The sequence below is a fragment of the Centroberyx affinis genome, unplaced genomic scaffold (assembly GCF_046629955.1).
Source record: "Centroberyx affinis isolate AG114_WGS23_722 - 3 ecotype Tasmania unplaced genomic scaffold, CSIRO-AGI_Caff_v1 ptg000277l_1, whole genome shotgun sequence".
NCBI lineage: Eukaryota > Metazoa > Chordata > Actinopteri > Beryciformes > Berycidae > Centroberyx > Centroberyx affinis.
In genome coordinates, this window is record NW_027278956.1 from 326,920 (window position 1) to 345,000 (window position 18,081).

Consider the following 18,081-nt stretch of genomic DNA (forward strand, 5'->3'; position numbering starts at 1 on the left):
TACAATATGTAAAACATGTTTTGTTTTTTCATCGCATCTTCTTGACTAAACACAATTGGACTTAATGTCCCTTAACACTTAATTTCTTGGTTTCTTAATTTCTCCTTTTTTTTAATGGTGTATTATGGTTTTCTTATACTCCCCATTTAGTGTTTCCCAACTTTTATTAACAGTGTTCTGTAATGGGCTGGTTTTGCCAGCCTTGTTTCTGTATTTTAGTTAAGTTTGCCTTAAATTCAATCCCAGGTAGCATTAAAAAGGTCTTAAAAGCCTTATATTTGGCTTTCTGAAACCTGCAGATACCCTGAAATATGGAAGACTGCAAAAGTTAAAAATGTAAACAATGTTTCTCCACAGATCACTCCAACCATTGAGGACCCAGAGGTGTTCAAAGACATTGAGAGGCAGGTAGAAAAGGCCCTGAGACCTGCTGGACTCTGAACTCCTCATTGGGTTGACACCTGTGGCTGCATACAGTACAGCGCACTGTAAAGGGGGATGTCCGAATCCCAATATGCACAATCACCCACTGCAGAAAGTGTGCATGCACGTTCACGCCATGCACAAGGAGGTACAAATGAGAGCGTAACAAGTAGAAGTAGTGATTTTTTTTATTCATTTTCTCAACACTGCTATCTTGAGTATGTAGGCTCGGGTATGTTAGTGGGCAATAAACTGTGAAAGATTATAGGGCAGCTGGAGGGAGACATTTCTGGACCAACAGTGTAAGTCTTACCTTCTCACATGTATGGGTGATAACAAACCATACAGTCGGGCTGAATTTTACATCAGCATTTAATGTAGACACCAAGTAACATTACATATGTATGTAATTTGAATAAAAATGCAAGATATTACTGTACTACAGTATGTGTTTTCTAAATTCATAATTAATGGATATAGTGGGCAAGATAAATAATAATGAATGCAACTCATTCACTGACAGTAGTTTTTTTTTTTATTGACAATGAAAATTTGTTTTGCTCACCACTTAGTTTTGACCAAAGTACAAGAAGTAATAAATAAAAAAAAATGGACACAAAATAAAATGATTCATTGTTCGTGCAAATCGAAGATGTAAAAAACAAACCGAAAAAAGCCAAAAAAAAACCAAAACTTGTTGCAGTAGTCCATCAGAAATAACTAAAAGACAGAGAGTAGGGCTGTACAATAGGTTACCCTGGAAACTCTGACGGAAACAAAGAGTTAACAGTTACACCAACGTAAGTCACAGCAAGCAACAGGTTTTTGTCATTAAAAGTCACCTCACTTCAACATGGTCATATACACTCTACACACACTATGAGCTAAAGCAGTCTGTCTTTCAGTTATTTCCGCTGTTCTGTTACTTAAGTGTCTGAGGGCAGGACTCCATGGTGAGGCGGTTTGGGGTGGGGGTGGGGGGGGTGTAAGTGTCCCGCGTGTGACCGTATAGCCCGACAAACCATACAGTACAGCAAGTGACAGATTCTACCGACGCCGTCCTGCTTTTTTTTTGTTTTTGTTTTTTTTGTTGTTCTGTTCTCTGAGAGGAAGTTTTGTGCGACTTCGGAGAACAGTGGCGTCTTTATTTTGTTTCGTCCTTGGCTACTAAAAGAGTCCGTTGAGTTGGTGCGGTTGTGTATCAAAGTGCTTGTCATGTCTCTAGGCGTCGCGGTGCGTCACTGCGCCCCTCCTAGAGCGCGGGGAGGGGAGGGGAGGGGAGGGGAGGGGAGGGGGGTCCCGTGAGAAAGGATAGTGGGGTTCGTCGGTGCCAGAAGTGGGGTTTGTCTGCCACTAGAGGGCAGGCTGAACATGTTCACACAACATCCACAGTCTCGTTCTCTCTCTCCCGTGGTGCAGCACACGTTCATCATCGTCATCTTCATCGTCATCATCAGCACAATGAAAAAATAAAACCGTATGTACAAAATGATCTGGGGAGGGAGGCGGGCAATATGGAGACTGTTCAAAGAGCAGCATCATTTTAATCTATGGACCGCTAAATGAGGAGGCGGGGGGGGGGGGGCGTTTTTTTTGCACAAACTCTGAATATCTTTTTTTTTTTATACATAGATGTGTGTGTATATATTAAAAAAACGGCATATTTATATTAATTTACAGATAACCTACACATCTCCTGTAGAAGAAATACACAGTACGTTATGCATCGACAAGTTACTGTACATGTAAAAGGTAGAAATGGCGACAACAGGGCAGCCTGCAGGACAGTATAGCACCGGCATCTGGTGCCCACGTTATAGAGGGACGGGGGGAGGTGGGGGAGGACTTGGCTTGTAGTAAGGGAAGGAGGGAAGGAGGGAAGGAGGGAAGGAGGGGGGGGGGAGGGGGGGCATGGCAGGAGGTACACCTAACTAGACCTCCCAGCCTGCTCTCTTAGTTTCAGGGGGACAGGTGAGGGATGGAGGGGGGTGGGGTAGAGGGACGGAGGGCAGGGCTTCTTGGCAGTGCGTGTCGTCAGAATGGTTTGTTCCTAGGCAGGTTGGCCCGTCCAGCAGCTCCATTGGTTAGGCTCCAGTTAAAACTGCACCTGGAGGGGAAACGGAACAAGTAGGTGTTTAAGTCAGAACTGATGAAACGGCACTTCCTCAATATTGTCCTCCCACACAGGATCTGGTTCGGGCTCGATCGTGTACGGTCTTGGAGGAACGGTCTTGTTCCTGTTTGTTTACTTCTTCCAAAGGAAAGAGGGGAGGAAGGAGGAGGGGGTCGGGCCTCCAGCATGGCCAGCCACTCGGAGCAGTAGCTCATTCAAGAGAGTTTTTGTCTCAAAATAGCACGGACTGGAAAGTGAGTTTTGGAAGCTAGGAATCTCAGTACCTGGAGAAGTAATCGCTGAGTGACTGGTATTGAGCAACAACCCTATCAACCCCCTGCAGAGATATTATGGTCATTTTGTGCTATGTGTCGGGGAAAAAAATCATACTTGTTGCCCCTTTAAGGAAAAACCGAATGCAGAAACGGGAGAGGCGTTTGACCCACCTTCTCATCTGTCGTACGGAGGTACAGCTCCATGCTGGAGACATGAACAAAGGTGACTGACAGTACCCAGGTACAGTCTGTGTCCATACTAAACACTACTATATGTGTGAATTTTTGACCTTGTGGCACAGGTCCATCCTTTTCATTACTCTCTAAACAACAGGAATCAGATATTTTCACATTTAGATTTCTGTGTGTGTCATATCTGATTCATATTTGATATTTGGCCATGTGATTCGTGTCTGTATGGTCAGATCCATAAATATATGTTTGAAGATGTAGTACTAAGTTGTTGTGAAAATGGCTACAGCATTATGGAGTGAGGAAACACTTGAGAAGGAGACTGCCTAAATCTGACCGGACATTTTCAAGACCAATTGTTAGTTATGGTGACATGTCATCTTTTGCTTGTCATCTTGAGTGCATTATAAGATAAAATAAACTTTATTATCCCTCAAGGGTAAAATTGCCTTAGGTAGGGTGCTCCACAAAGTTAAAAGTGCATTAAGTAGTGCGTTAAGTATTATATTGGGTTATTGGGGTATTCAGACAATTACCAGCTATTTAAAGTGTAGAGAATATGCAGCTATAAAACCAACACAGACTGAATTTGTCTAATCTACGATTTCAAGCACTTGATATGGATGTAAATTAGAATTCCTGAATTGCAACTTGCTATTCTTATTGTTCAAATACATGCTATGTCTATGGTTTATGCAAACATCATTACATTTCAAATGCTGAGTCTGAATCGTGGAGAGGGAGGGAGAAGGTCGTGGAGGCGTGTTTTTGTGTGCATACACTGTATATATTTGTTTGTGTTGGCGTATGCCTGTCTGCCTGCAGCAATGGAAAAGGATAAATAAGCTGCTGAAGGCATATAAATCCTAGCTTGTACAGTAAATAACTCAATAGAATCATTTTTTTGTGTTTCCTGCACACACATACTGTGCTCCCACTGAACTTTGCACTGTATTATATCTTTTTTTGGTATGTGGGAGTACTTAAAAATAAGCTGATGAAAGCATCAGAAACACAGCCTGCGGGGCGCTTCATGGGATGAGCAAATTCTTGAGAAACACAAAATCATGGTTATGAAGATATAACTCACCTTCTCCCCACTGACTCATTTCCCCTCTGCTCCACTCGCTCTAAATTGCTCTCCGAAAGTTTTCTTCCTCTCTGTCTTCAGTTCTTATTTTATTTCTTTTTCAATCACTCCTCTCTAACACGATCAAGCCATCACAGCAGTGTCACTGTCTGGCTGCTGTGGCTCTGACCCTTACACTTGTTACTTACTGGTGGCTTGTAATTCTGTTGGTCTAGGAGTTTAAGTTTATTCTACTGTTGTACTCAATGCGATTAACAAATCCTGAATGACTTTGATGTCTAAAACCAACTCTAACTTAATGGATGCCATGCCAACGAAATTAGTAGTGTCCAAGTCCAATAAATTAGAAGTTAATTTCAAGTCATAGCATTGGCAATCTATTAACAAGTATAACATTAGCATCTTGTGCAAGTTTTTAAAATTCAAAATCTAAAATGTCAACACTTTTATTAATGACCTGAAAGCTTTTTTAAGTACAATTTGTAATTTATAAAAGGTAAATGCAAAGCTTATGTCACACACTGTTGTTTTCACATATACTGTAAATAGCAGCTTTAGCTTGACTACTGACTGAAAATAATCTTACTACTGAATCAAGGATGAAATCAAAGCAGCTGACTTTCAGTATGCATCCTACTTATTTCAGTGTGCCTCTGCATAGGTGTAGATTTGGAGGGAGACCAGGAGACACGTCCTCTTCAATATTAGAAGGACGGATTGTCCTTTCCCCATTTATTTCCACCTCAAACGCATATATATATGTATTTTTACTCTCTGCATTTTTAGAAGTACAGCTGACTTTTACCGAAGCTTATTTTGTGATTGGCTTTCATCACAAGCACAAATACCCTTCTCCTTTAATAAAATGGAGCCTTTCTCCTAGTTGTTTGAAACTCCTTTTAATGCTTTAAGACATTTTGATAAATTGGACCATGTTTCATATTTTGACTGTTTGCCCCTTCAGATCAGAGATTTAGTTTAGCAAAGTCTTACTGTATTTCACATTGACCAATAATTCTTCTCATTCTCTCTCATACCTGAATTCTTGTCTCATGTAAATGTATCTTTTGTTTTAATGTTGCTGATTAAGTGAGGGAAAATGGAGTTGCATTTAGGCTGCTACTGTTCCCATAGTATGTCAGTGTGACTTGCTACACAGAGTTTACCTACACCCTTTTGCCTCTGTCTGGACACATAAACCTGATCCACATATGGAACAGTTTGTGGACAAACTTGCTAAACTATCAGATACAAACTTAAGACTGGAATTTGTCTTTTGGCAGTAGCAGGAGCAACTCAGCACTTTACCTGGATATAACATCACAGATCACAGTCTCTGGTTCCTCGCTTTGGGAAAGAGCTCTTCATGCCAATCAATAAGATCTAAAGCAACACTTAAAGAAGTAAAGGTTCTTTTTTTTTTTTACAGCTTTTGGCATCTTCTTACCATTTCATTTGTCAAAGAAACTCACTTCAAGTATAGATGCAGAGAGAGATGAGAACATGAGACGGCATTTCTCAAAGCTATCAAATCAAAGCGTAGCTAAATCCTTATGAGAAATTGCCCTCCTTCCTTTCGCCGCACCTGGCAATACACAGCTGGAAGGAAAACTAGGGCAAGCTCACTTTCTAATCTGTAACGTCCAGAGGAATCTAACAAGGTCAGTTTTCGGAGACCTCCGCTATCAGAATCATGTAAATGAACTTTGTCGACTAATCTCTGTGTAAGATACTGCAGCCCCTCATCTATTTGAAGCAGATTCCCAAAGCCCGGTCCGCTACTGAGTCATCTTTTCTGGACGGACATTAAAGGGGAGACGTCGGCAGGAGGCGGCGGCACGCTGCTGGCCCTGCCTCCTCCTGTCACCTTATCACAGCCACCTGGCAAAAACACCGCAGACGCCCGCCATGCCGTGGAGACAAACACGCTTATCTGGGGGGGGAAACGATTCACCCTCTCGTCCCTTTGATCCGATATCTGTTTTAGGCACTTCTGAGGAAAGGATCTTCGGTGTGTGCGTGTGTGTGAGTGAGAGAGAGCGAGCGAGTGTTACATACAGCATACAGTTTGAGGTCCCTCTCTTCCTCCTCTCAGCAGGAGTAGGTTCTCACCGTGGAGCTGTCCAGGCGCTGCACCGCTGATGGTCCGACTGTAGGGGGAGACAGTGAGAGAGATCCTTAAGTCACAATACTAGGCTTCTGCCATTTCAGATGGACCCAGAGTGAGTAGGAAACATTCCTCTACTTGGTTACCACCCAAAATAAGTGCCACAGGATTAGATCTGTGCAAGGTAAAACGGTACAGGTGTGATCACAAGTGAAACAGACTTGGTTAGCTATACCGGTACGGTCTCTTTCTCACACACACACACACACACACGACTGGGATTACTTGCAGTGTCACCGCAGCAGGAAAGCCGTGGCACATTAGCTCACGCACTCAAAGGAGGTTTTAGATTTGAGTGGACAACACCAGCAACAAGATCGGTTCTGTTTTGGACGGCACAGACCGGGGAGCACAGAGAAGAGAGACAGAGGCACACGGAAAGGCTGTTTCAGTTTCACCGGGAACACCGTGTTAGAGGAGAACACTGGTCAAAATGGATGTCTTCCCCCCCCCATGTATCATGACTTGCGTCCGCAATGCCGTCACGAGCTGCTGGTCGAGACACAAGCGCCGATACACTCTGCATCCCTTCAGAGAGAGCCTATTTCAACCAGTGTCCTCTTTTAACAGCAGAGGGATGAGGAGTGACACAAACTGTCAGTTTGAGTTGTTAATACATCCAAGACACACTGTTTACCTATGTAAACCTCCTGATGCAGGGCAACTTACATAGCACTCACATCCATCTTTGTTTCGCCGCTTAATTACTGTAACTTCAAGGGTTGTGCCAGCCGACCCCTCCCACAGGAGGTGAGTGGGTCCTAACCCATAACTGGAGCCCTAGCTTTTACCACCAGGGAGACTAGACCCAACTATTTCACAACTCTGCAAAACAAAAATGGCCACCCTTGGAGTTGGATATTGAGGACAGAGATATTAAAGCATAGTAGAGAGAAAGAGAGAAGAAAGGTGAGGGTGAGAAACCACAAAGAAAAGGAGAGATACAGCGGGACGGTGGGTAGCAGAAACCATGTGAAGAGGGGGGGATATACGTATAGTAACGCACACGGGGCCGACAAGCCCGGAGCCTCCAGTGGGGCATAGCTGACCTTGAAACCAATCCAAATACATGTCGTCAGGACTGTCATCCAGCGTCTCATAGAGGACTGCAGAGCAGCCGTCAGTGTCAGAGAGAACAAGAGACATGGTCAGAATGCTCCACACACACACACACACACACACACACACACACCCACACACACAGCCAGGAGCAGCAGCTCCTGCCCTCTGCAACGCTGCGGGTTAAACCTTTGCTTTGCTGCTGTCTTTGAAAGCCACACTGCAGAAAATATCCAGCACGACACATCATGTGATCTAGCATTGAGTCTTAAAATATTATCGAGTCGTTTGCCATATTCTGCTACAGAACTGAGTTGCATTTCATTTAAGAATACCTATCATTCTCACTTTTGAGATAATGCGATCACTAAAATATAGACATATGTAAAGTATTAGCACAGATACTGACACTTCTTTCTAGAAAATTTCTGAAACAATTAAAACTGCTTTGGCAACAAGTGAAATTATTTCTCCCCACTTGCTTAGAGAAAAATAAGATTTTAAGACTGAATATGAGACTAAATGACTTATTCAGTGTTTGGTTTAGTGCAAGATTAAATTATTTTGTTCACTTCAAAAAAACCTTCATCTTAACGACACATTTCCTTGTTGCCCTGCTGGAAAAGAAATGGGCTAGTGCTTTAATTTGTGTTGAGCTACAGTTACATTGCAGTGTAATGTCTCAGAAATAAGATGCAGCAGCAGGCGCTCACCCTCGGGGGGCAGTCTCCGGGAGTGAGCAGACGTGGTGAGGCGGAAGCCGGCGGGGAGCGTCTCCGCTGACCCGGGCATCATGCTGATGCCGTGGACGTCCCGGGGCGGGAACTGCCTCCTCCACGATGGACCCCGGAAGTCTTTGTCATCACACTGATGGACAGAAAGACATGATTCAGGAAATAGTTCAACAAAAGTATATAGTTAAAGTTCTTGGTCTGTTGGTTAACTCGAGAACAAAGACACTAAAGTCATCCATATGTCCCTGGTAGATCATTGACTATGTTGAGTATGCAAGTAGTACTGAGTACGCAAGAGGCATTATCCAAAGTAAGAAGACTGACCTTTTAGTAATAAAAAGTTGTTAGTATTTTTTATTATATGGCCTGTAGAGCCATAAATTAAAAAAACTGAATACCATACCATTAACTCAATATAGCTGATGTAGCTTTGGTTTATTTCTTGAAATATGTTCATCTGGTGTGTATTCATTTTTAGCTGTACAGTCTCCCATGGTCCACCACATTCACTTCCCATTGAAACAAGTCATGCTCCAAGTCTTGCAGGAAGAGATGACTTTCCATAGGAAAAGTAGTTCCTGGTAGTTCAGTACAGAACTGAGTTGCATTTAATTTAAGAATACCTATCATTCTCACTTTTGAGATAATGCTATCACTAAAATATAGACATATGTAAAGTATTAGCACAGAGCACCGGAGGAAACAACCAAGGACACATGGATGATTTTGGTGTCTATGTTCTCATCACTTAAGTGTTATGTTGCCAAATGGGCCAATTTCCCCAAATCAGTGTATTCCTGTAACCTCATTGCTTATTAGTTTGGTAGAATGAGGTGTCTTCTGTCTGATGAAGAGCACTGAGCTCGAAACATCATCTGTTTAGGCGTTAATGAGTTTACACACCTTGGGAACAGCTTTCAGTGTGCAGACTCTACTTTTGTTCCATGACTTGCATTCTGTCTTCTTCGTTCTTTCTTCTTTTGTCTGGCACCTCTTTAAGATTGTTTTGTCTGTGTTTTACCTTACGTGTTTTTACTCTTGAAACTGACATCCAGCTCAGGTGTGTTTGCCATGGCTAACACACCTTGGCCCATCGCCAGTGGTGCGAGGTCAGTCCTGTGGGCGATGGGTGCCACTCACCTCATCCAGTCGCCTCTCGGTGCCGAGTGCCAGCAGATTATTGTACTCTCGCTCCAGAATCTGACGTGCCTGGGGGGGGGTAGAAAAAATAATACAACATATTCAGTTTTATCACAAGGTCAGCTATTTTTAGCAGCACAAAAACAGAGGCAGCTGACACATTACATTATTCGTGCTGCACATTGCTTTTATCCACGGAAGGAAGGAGATGAGCAGTAAAAATTCACAGGGCTTTGAGAAAGGGACCAGAGTGACAAATCTGCATGTTCTGATTAGTGTTCGACCGATATGGGCTTTGAAGTTTTGGATTGAAGCTGCTGATAGCTGATATTTTCACATTCGATATCTTTAAATTTGACTAAGCTCATGCCAAAAAATTCAAAATTTGTCATAGTTTTATCCTTGGCAGAGTGGAAAAGCCTCTCAAACAGCATTTAGACCATCATGGGACACTAAAACTCAACATGGAAATGCAGAATACTACTACTACTACTACTACTACTATTAATAAAATATATTCATGCATATTTGTGTGGAATCCAATCTAAACAATGCATCAGAATAATTACAGGTTTCCCATAGATGAGCAAAGAAACTGCATCATTATATTGGAGGTGGCTGACAGGACACACTTGCTGAATTGCTAAGGAAAACTGAACTAAACTGATTGACAGAGAGCGCTGCTGAGGCTGCAGTACCTGAGTGTTTTGGTTGGGGATCTGGAGCAGCAGCGCCAGGCTGCTGTAGTCGAAGTTGTCATCCAGGGCGACCAGGGCGCCGTGCACGCCACTCTCCAGCAGGATGTTAGCATAGTCCCTCAGGCCTATGCTCTGCACCCAGCGGATCACCCGCTCATTACTCCACACCAGCACGTCTGCACACACACACACACACACACAGATATAGAGCATATTATTCATACACTTCCCCAGCAAGAGAGCAAGAATGTGTGTCACTAAACAACAACAGCGACGTTAATGGGAGCCAGCTGGCAAACGGCTGAATCATTCTTGTTTACTATTCATTTTACTCATATTATGTTGGTGGTTGCATCCTATTTATTTGGGTGTACGCACCTCTCATTTCGTGCTGGCTGTGCTCCCTGCGTCTCTCCAGCTCCTTCCTGTCATAGTTGAGCTTCTTCAGACACATGATTCCGTACTGTAAACTCGTTCTGGTGGCACAAGATCACACACACACCATCAGATGAGCAGAAAAACAGCTCAATTTTTTCTCCTGTACTTGCTAAATATGCCTCATAACTCAGTGGAAATGCCTGCTCTGCATAATATGTATAAATGTTTTCTATATATTCATTTAGCAGTCCTAGACTGGGAGTGAGGTGAGGCGACTCCAGTACCTGTGGAAGCTGTCCACCATTTTGAGGTGCACCCTTAGGTCCTTCTTGGTGAGGTGGTCCAGCATGCGGGCGTCCACGAGGCACTCCATGAAGTAGCTGCGGTACTGAGGTAGTCCTAGACTGGGCAGCCACTCGTTCCCTATCCACTCATGGTTCATGTCGCCGTAAGCTAGAGTCTGACAAATCACACAGGAGAGCGCTGTCAGCACGCTGCATCTTCCACTGACTCAGTGCCTCACACAGGAAAATAGAGCTTACTCGATGCTTATATTGGATGAATGTTATGGAATCTGTCATAAGCTACCTGCACTGTACAAGAGCAAGTAAATCACAGCACAGCATGTCTCTTACCTGTGCCCAGCTTCCCTCCTCAGAGTCTGACTTCTGTTACAAAGGAAAGGAAAATAACATTATGCAGGTGAGAGAAAATTACTGGCACAGAAAAAAGACCTAATTTAATCTGATTGTCTTATCAAATCCTGTCAATTACATATCACACAAACTTTGATCAGGATCCAAGTGGACCTGAGAAATATCACACGCTGACCCCTGCAGTTCCAAACTTTTGACTGTTGAAAGGGTTACTCCCCACAATCAAAACTGTGCTTGTGATCTGTGTTTGGGTCTAAGATCCAGAACATAACACATTTTTATGAGCCAGTGTGGAGTTTGGGTTCAGTGCCCTGGCATCTACACCAAAGAAAAAGTCCAATGGAGAGGGAGAAAAGTTCCTTCTTTCAAACTTTGACAAACTATTCTGAGCCAACAGCAAGGCAGCTTTTAAATACATGAAGAGTTGTGGTATTCAAGATACAGGAACGACCTGCGAGAGCTGGATGCAGTTTGCAGGAAAGACAGCTCACCCTCAGTTGGCATATGAATTGGTCTCCAGGGACACTTGTTATCCCCTCAGTACTGGCCTGGCCTGACAGTGCACATTTGGTTTGGAGATGGGTTACTAAAGGACACTGCTACTCAGCCACAAACCAGCAGCCTTATTCCAGATCCCATCGTTGCTTCATGTCCCAAAAAATGATACAGGATTGGCTATTAGCTTTAAAGTCCTTGAGACCAAGACACTATAAAAACTGGACAAAAGATATCTTGTATCATTGTGGGACAACAGATATCTACTATTACATGTATAATGTATGATGGGTTTGACTTGAGACAGATAAGACAGCAGCAATAGCTTTAGAATAATGGCTTCGCAAATACTGCCAATGGTTTTGATATTAAGACATGTAATATCAACAGAGTTCATATCTGATTTTTGAATGATGCACCTTATTTTGGAGCTGGTTTTCCTCAAACATTGATTTGTGGATGATGATGTCTAACTACTCTAGCATTGTATGTCAATGTCAAAACAAAAAGTTCTTGTGACTCTGGCCTGCTGATATAGTTTTAGTCTTTTCTATTACAGGGCAAATTTTAATCCTTGCAAACATAATGATCACGAGTGATTACCTTCATCCCATGCTGCATTCCTTCCTTATGGGAGTGGCATCATCAATAATGACAAAGTGCTCACCCACTGCTTGAAACAGCACGACAATGCTGTTTGCCATATGCCATGGTCTTTTTAATAATGAATCCCCGTGGAGAGCTGATGGGGAATTTTGGAATTGTGTCTGACACTGTGCTTTCAGTATCATCACCGGAACGAGCCGCCCAGATGATTACACTCATCAGTAAGGAAAGTCTTCAGACTAGTGCTTTCTTTATCATGAACATACCATCATCAAAGAACAATATATTTGTCAGAATCTCTTCTTACTAACATACATTCCCAAATTAGTGTTGACAAAGAGGTTCACAGACTGGGGGAGGGGTTAACTGATGCATCAGTCACCATGTTGTTCACCCTGTCCGATGCACTGCACCACGTATGGTCGTATGGTACAGAACTCTGCTTGCACACTCTCCCATTGCCACCCACTTTCATACACACACACCATGACAGAGATGAAGGGTGATGGTAAAGGAGACAAGGGGACTGACCGTTTTGGAGGGGGCCGCCATGGTCTCCATCTCCTCATGGGTCACCCATACATTGCCTGACGGCTACGAGGGGTTACGAAGCCCAAGAGACAGAGCAGCAGCAGGATTGGTAGTAGAGGTCCGGTAGGAGGGGCAAGCAGTGTTAAAGAAGAAGAGCAGCACCACTGTAAGCCAATAGTGTTATAGCATCACAGTCAGATGATGAGCTGGCCCCAAATCCCCCCCCTGGGGTCAAAGGGCATACGCAAAGAACAACAACACAGCACAGGACAGCACAAGACATTCCAACTGTGGCATACAGAAGTCACAAATACAAGATACAGACATTTGCCATGCAGAACAAGAAAGATGCAATTAATTAGTAATATTAACACCAACAGACACAAACCCCACATTGCCCATCCCTCTCCATCCAGCTCTAATGACATCTAATAACAGTGGAATAAGCATCAGCTTCACTATTGCTTACTCCACTGTTTTAGTATTGGTTTCTATTCTGAGGCATCGGCGTCTAATTTTAGCAACAGTGATTGTTCTGCAGTCACAGCAGAGGGTCAGGCTGTCATGACCTAGATAGGAACAGTCTGAGGCACAGCCATAACCAACGCCAGTGTTGGTCCATTTAATCTCTGTTAAAGGCACAGTGCAGCTAGCAGTGGGCCACTCCTTCACTTTGAGTCCATGGTTTGGAGTGGGACAGAGAGAGGGGGGGGGGACCCAGTTGTAAAAGCGCAGGTAAAATGTCTGGCCCCTTTCCCCTCTGTTTCCCCTGTCAATTTTCTGCTCAGTGTACGCCTCCCACTGTATTTACAAGGTCAATTAACCCCCGGGTGTTAAGTGCGTGTTTTTTTTTTAAGTGCGACGACAGGCGGAGCGCCCCGTCACAGTCGGGGGTTTGCGATGGGGCCCGCGGAGTCACATGCGCTGTAATGAAAGTTTCATGAGGTGTGGAAGTAGAGCAAAGTGGTAGATGAGAGGAGGGGAGGGGAGGAGGGGGGTAAAGGAGGAAAGAAGGGGCAGGGTAAAAAAAAGAACTGGTGGAGCCGTTTTACAATAAGACAGAGGATGAGAGGAGTGCAAGAGCCTAGGGGTGTGAGTTATGATTTCTGCATGTGTGCTAGTATTGTGTGGAGTCTAAAAAAACAAACCGGCATAGTAGAGTCTACTATTCAGCATGTCTGTGTGATGTATGGTACGTGTGTGTGTGTGTGTGTGCTCTGTAGTGTGAACAGCCACTATCATTAAGAAACAGCAGACTCCTTAGAGGCCATATGCAATTACCATGACAACAGGGAGCTATGAAACCAACTATGGCGTAAAATAACTGGTGAGGTAAATTACACCACGGTACAGCAATGCTTTACGAACCATCCCACTCTAATATTCACTTACTCACTACTCACAAAGATGTAGTATGAGATATAAAACTGCTGAGATATAAAGTAATCGCTGACAAATGTACTGTGTATGCGTGTGAATACGGTGGAACTGCTCTGCTCGCTACTGTAATCGTTTGCTTGTTCATGTCACCCATTTGTGGCGGGCATATTTGTGTAGGCGGTGTGCATGTAGCAGATTGGAGTTTTAGTTCTGCAAACATTTCTCAGAGGCAGAGCTGCTCTGGAAGCAGATAATCTCATTGGTCGATTTAAACTTCAATGGGCGGAGCCAAACAACCACAGTTTTTCAGGTTAAGCAACATTAGACTGAAGCCCAGTGAAAAAGACAAGAGGTAAGAGAGGAGTTAACTAATATTATGAAGCCTAGCGCTCTGGCTACTGACTGAAAAAATGCAATGACGCCATTACTAAGTTATCTAGGTTAGCCTAGCTGACCTTCCAAGTTCAAACTAGCCATACTAGCCTGTAGCTATCTAGGTAAGCTAGTTAGCTAGCTGCTGACCTTCCAATATCATGAATACCATGGTCATGAGTAGTCAACGCCATTTATATTTTATTCATAGTTTAACCAGAGTTCCTTTTTCGCCATTCACTCTGAAAAATGGTGGTTCTTTGACTCCAACCACTGAGTTGCCAAGTGTTTGTATAAAGCTCCAATCTGTGTGCATGTACTTTATGAATGCCCACGTATGTGTGTGCATGTCTCTGAGTGTGTGTGTCTAAGTGCTAACTCACGGTTCTGGAGGTGGGCGGGGCAGAGGGGCTGGTGAGGGAGACCATTTCCTGGATGGCCAGGCGGAGCTTGAGGCGGTGCAGAGGGTTGCTGATGCCGATCTCCCTCTGGATCTCGGTGTCAGACAGGGCCGACATGATGGCTCCGCTCTTCACGTTGGCACGGCACGCCGCCACGTACCAGGCCGGCATGCCCAGCCACAGCTAGACCACACAGAGGGAGAGGAGGCATGTTGAGTATGGTAAGACTGAAACTAGGGTTAGACTGATTTATCAGCCTTTTGCTAAAAATCTCATATTGGCGGTCAGTGTCATCCATGTCAAATATGATGGACATGTTTGTTTGATTACATATTCATTGTATGATTGATCAATACTACACTGGTTGTCTATGGGAAGACCTTAACCTGAACTGATTCTAATGCAACAATTTGATCAGATTCAACACAACTATATATGAATAATATATTATTCTATTAGTCATTTATTGCATTATTGTGATCATGCTGGGTTTCAGTGGAGAGTTTGTGTCCCATGGTTCATACTGAATACTTGTCATTTTTTTTAAATTCTTTGGCATGAAAATTGGCAAATTTTAAAATATTGAAAACAGCAGAAAATATGGGCTATCAGCAGCTTAAATGAAAAAATATTGCTAGGTTTCAGCCCTAAAAAAACCCATATCAGTAACTCTAACTGAAACAGTGCAGTCTGGGATGGGGAGGGGGTTCATGCATATGTGTGGGTTGGTGTTGGATATCATCCACTGGACAGTAGGGGGCAGTAGTGTTTGTATAATGTGACCAATGTATATTCAGTATATACTTCAAAAGTCAGTCACAGCCAATGAGTGATTCACTGCCATGATTCATCAAGTGTGAAAAGAAAGTATTATTTATTTTTATAATCAAGGTATTCATTGCTAAACATTAATATTGATTAATGGAACTGGGGTAATAGCCAAGTAAAATTGCTCATAATGGAACTAAGCCAAGCGATAATATCAAGCAATTATAATCAAATCCATCAAAAGGCTTATTTGACGAGGGCAAAGGTGTGCTGCAGAGAATGCATTAAGCCAAACAGGCGACTGATGCAAATGCGTTCTTATAGAGAACACTCATGACACTTATGCACAATGAGACTCAACCCGTGCTGTTATAATAATAATAATAATAATAATAATAATAATGATGTACTAACCCCTGCCAGCATGATAATGGACATAATTGATATCATTTTGCAGTTTTAACACATATAGTGTTATCATGTTCACGTAAAGGTGACACCCGTGACCCGTGTTTTGATTATGTTTTGTTTGGATTCTGCGCTCTGCATGTTATTACAAGACAAAACAGCGGTAAACTGTGGGGCGTTTATGGAGTTCGCCGGCAAAGTTAACATCACTGAAGTTGAAGGGAAGCTGGAAGTTTTGCACAAACACTGCTGAGTGAGGAAAATGAAGCTGTCAGGGTCTTAAGGATAGAGAAAGTTAAGAACAAAAAGCAAAGGGCAAAGGAGTAAGATGTCAGGAGCTATGCCAGCACCATATCTCCTGCGTCACATCGCTAGCTTGTCTGGGAAGCTAAGCAGGTCTGGCTGTGGTTAGTCCTTGGATGGTAGACCACCTGGTGCTGGAAGTGGTGTTGGAGGACTAGTAGGAGGTGCTCTTCCCTCTGGTCTCATGAATAACATCCCCAATGCCCCAGGGCAGAGACAGGGACTCTGTCCTGTGAGTGAGCACCGTCCTTCGGATGAGACGTTAAACCGAGGTCCTGACTCTGTGGTCAATAAAGATCCCATCGGCACTCATCGCAAGAGTAGGGGAGTAACCCCGGCGCCCTGGAAAAATTCCCCAAAACAGGCCTTCCTTCCATCATGGCCACCTAATCATCCCTCGTTACCTAATTGACTGTTTCAGTCCTCTACTCGCCACTGAGATAGCTGATGTGTGGTGAGCGTTCTGGCGCAGTGGTGGATGATAGAAAAACGCAGAGTATGAGTTTACCCAAGTTATTCTAACCGACTTAAAAAACAAAAAAACAAAACTGTTACTTGAGTATTTTGGGTTAAAAATTAAATTCTCTGTAACCAAAGTGTGGTTGGGCTTGCACTTGCTTCTATTTTATGCATTTGGCCTTGCATCAGCTCCACATGGATGTCTACTTGTTGCTGCTCATGTATGTTTTTGCATTTTTTAATCACCTAATGGGGCTGGGAATGAAGAAAGCGGTCTAGTTAAATCTCTATATATTACATCAGACTCAACGTTTTCTTTGATATTTACATGAGATTCCTGTGAAAACACTGTTGCAACTGAACATGAATGATTTAAAACGGTTTGCCTACCTCCAGCCAGGCTACCACTGTGGGGCCGTCCCATTGGGCGAAGGGTAAGCCCTTCCTCCTGGCCTCCTCCAATAGCTCGTGTCTGAGGTCGGGGACAGAGGAGACCTGGCATTAGCACGCGCACTCTGCATACAAACACACACATTATATCAAAGCACACACACACACCCTCTCACATCCTCACTCAGGCACACTCCTTTTTCCACAAATCGCTGCAATAACATTGTGTCGGCGTGGGTCTGCGTGTGTGTGTCTGTGAGTGTGTACATGAGAGGGAGAGTACTCATACACACTTTATCTCTCCCAGTCCAGCCTGTACACCAAGAGCTTTGGAAAGGGCAACGTTTTATCATTCATCTCTGTGCTGCCAGGGAAAGGAGCTGACACGCGCTCTGCTGTAACTGTAACTACACACACACACGTTTGCATTACTATACTTATGAGGACATTCATTGACTACATTCATTCCCTAACCTTAACCCTCACCGCTACATACCTAACCCTAACCTTTATCCTCATATAAATCGAATCCTAATTTTAATCTTAGCCCTAAACCCAAATCCTAAACTAACTCCTTAAAGAGGTGAGGACTGGCAAAATATCCTCCTCATCCTTGTAGAGACATTTGTTCCTCATAAGTATAAAAATACAAGAACACATGCTCTCACACACACACACACACACCTGGAAGGCACTAGGCTACTTGCTCACCGATCGCTAATCTAAGCATGCTCGCCCGACTCATCCCAACACAGATGTACTGTGCTGAGAAACGACACTATTTTTTGCAGCATGATGACTTTTTTTTTTTTGTTGCTGCGGTATTTTGAATCGTGTGTTATTTTTAGATGCAGCGTTTCACATTTTCCTGGGCTGCGTTCCACGCTTTTGTTTTCGCAGGTGCCGAGGGTGACCTAAGAAGAGGCCGGGCGGGGAACGGCGGCAACGCGTCAGGCTGGAGCGTCGCTTACGAGAGCCGGCGCCCGACCTACTCGCTGCGATGTAAATTGCACCTTAGCGTGGTGGTGGTGGTGGTGGGGGGG

The 18,081-nt window shown here is 43.6% G+C and overlaps 2 protein-coding genes across 4 annotated transcripts in view; one reads left to right on the top strand and one right to left on the bottom strand.

Moving 5' to 3' along the window:
- Positions 1 to 922, top strand: part of acss3 (acyl-CoA synthetase short chain family member 3) — a 38,257-nt gene extending 37,335 nt beyond the window's left edge. The window contains exon 16 of the mRNA XM_071512441.1: positions 358 to 922. Coding sequence (XP_071368542.1) covers positions 358 to 441 — 84 coding nt within the window. The 3' untranslated portion in view covers positions 442 to 922. The remainder of the gene's footprint in view (positions 1 to 357) is intronic.
- Positions 923 to 6,184: 5,262 nt separating this feature from the next.
- The window catches only part of ppfia2 (PTPRF interacting protein alpha 2), a 137,085-nt gene continuing 125,188 nt past the window's right edge, over positions 6,185 to 18,081 (bottom strand). The window contains exons 20-30 of one of the 3 annotated variants that reach the window (XM_071512189.1): positions 17,039 to 17,120; positions 14,693 to 14,893; positions 12,558 to 12,620; positions 10,905 to 10,937; positions 10,554 to 10,729; positions 10,270 to 10,367; positions 9,892 to 10,067; positions 9,194 to 9,262; positions 8,033 to 8,186; positions 7,310 to 7,366; positions 6,185 to 6,243 (exon numbers count right to left, since the gene is read on the bottom strand). In XM_071512189.1, coding sequence (XP_071368290.1) covers positions 6,185 to 6,243; positions 7,310 to 7,366; positions 8,033 to 8,186; positions 9,194 to 9,262; positions 9,892 to 10,067; positions 10,270 to 10,367; positions 10,554 to 10,729; positions 10,905 to 10,937; positions 12,558 to 12,620; positions 14,693 to 14,893; positions 17,039 to 17,120 — 1,168 coding nt within the window. The remainder of the gene's footprint in view (positions 6,244 to 7,309; positions 7,367 to 8,032; positions 8,187 to 9,193; positions 9,263 to 9,891; positions 10,068 to 10,269; positions 10,368 to 10,553; positions 10,730 to 10,904; positions 10,938 to 12,557; positions 12,621 to 14,692; positions 14,894 to 17,038; positions 17,121 to 18,081) is intronic. The other 2 variants (XM_071512201.1, XM_071512196.1) reach the window with 2 other exon arrangements.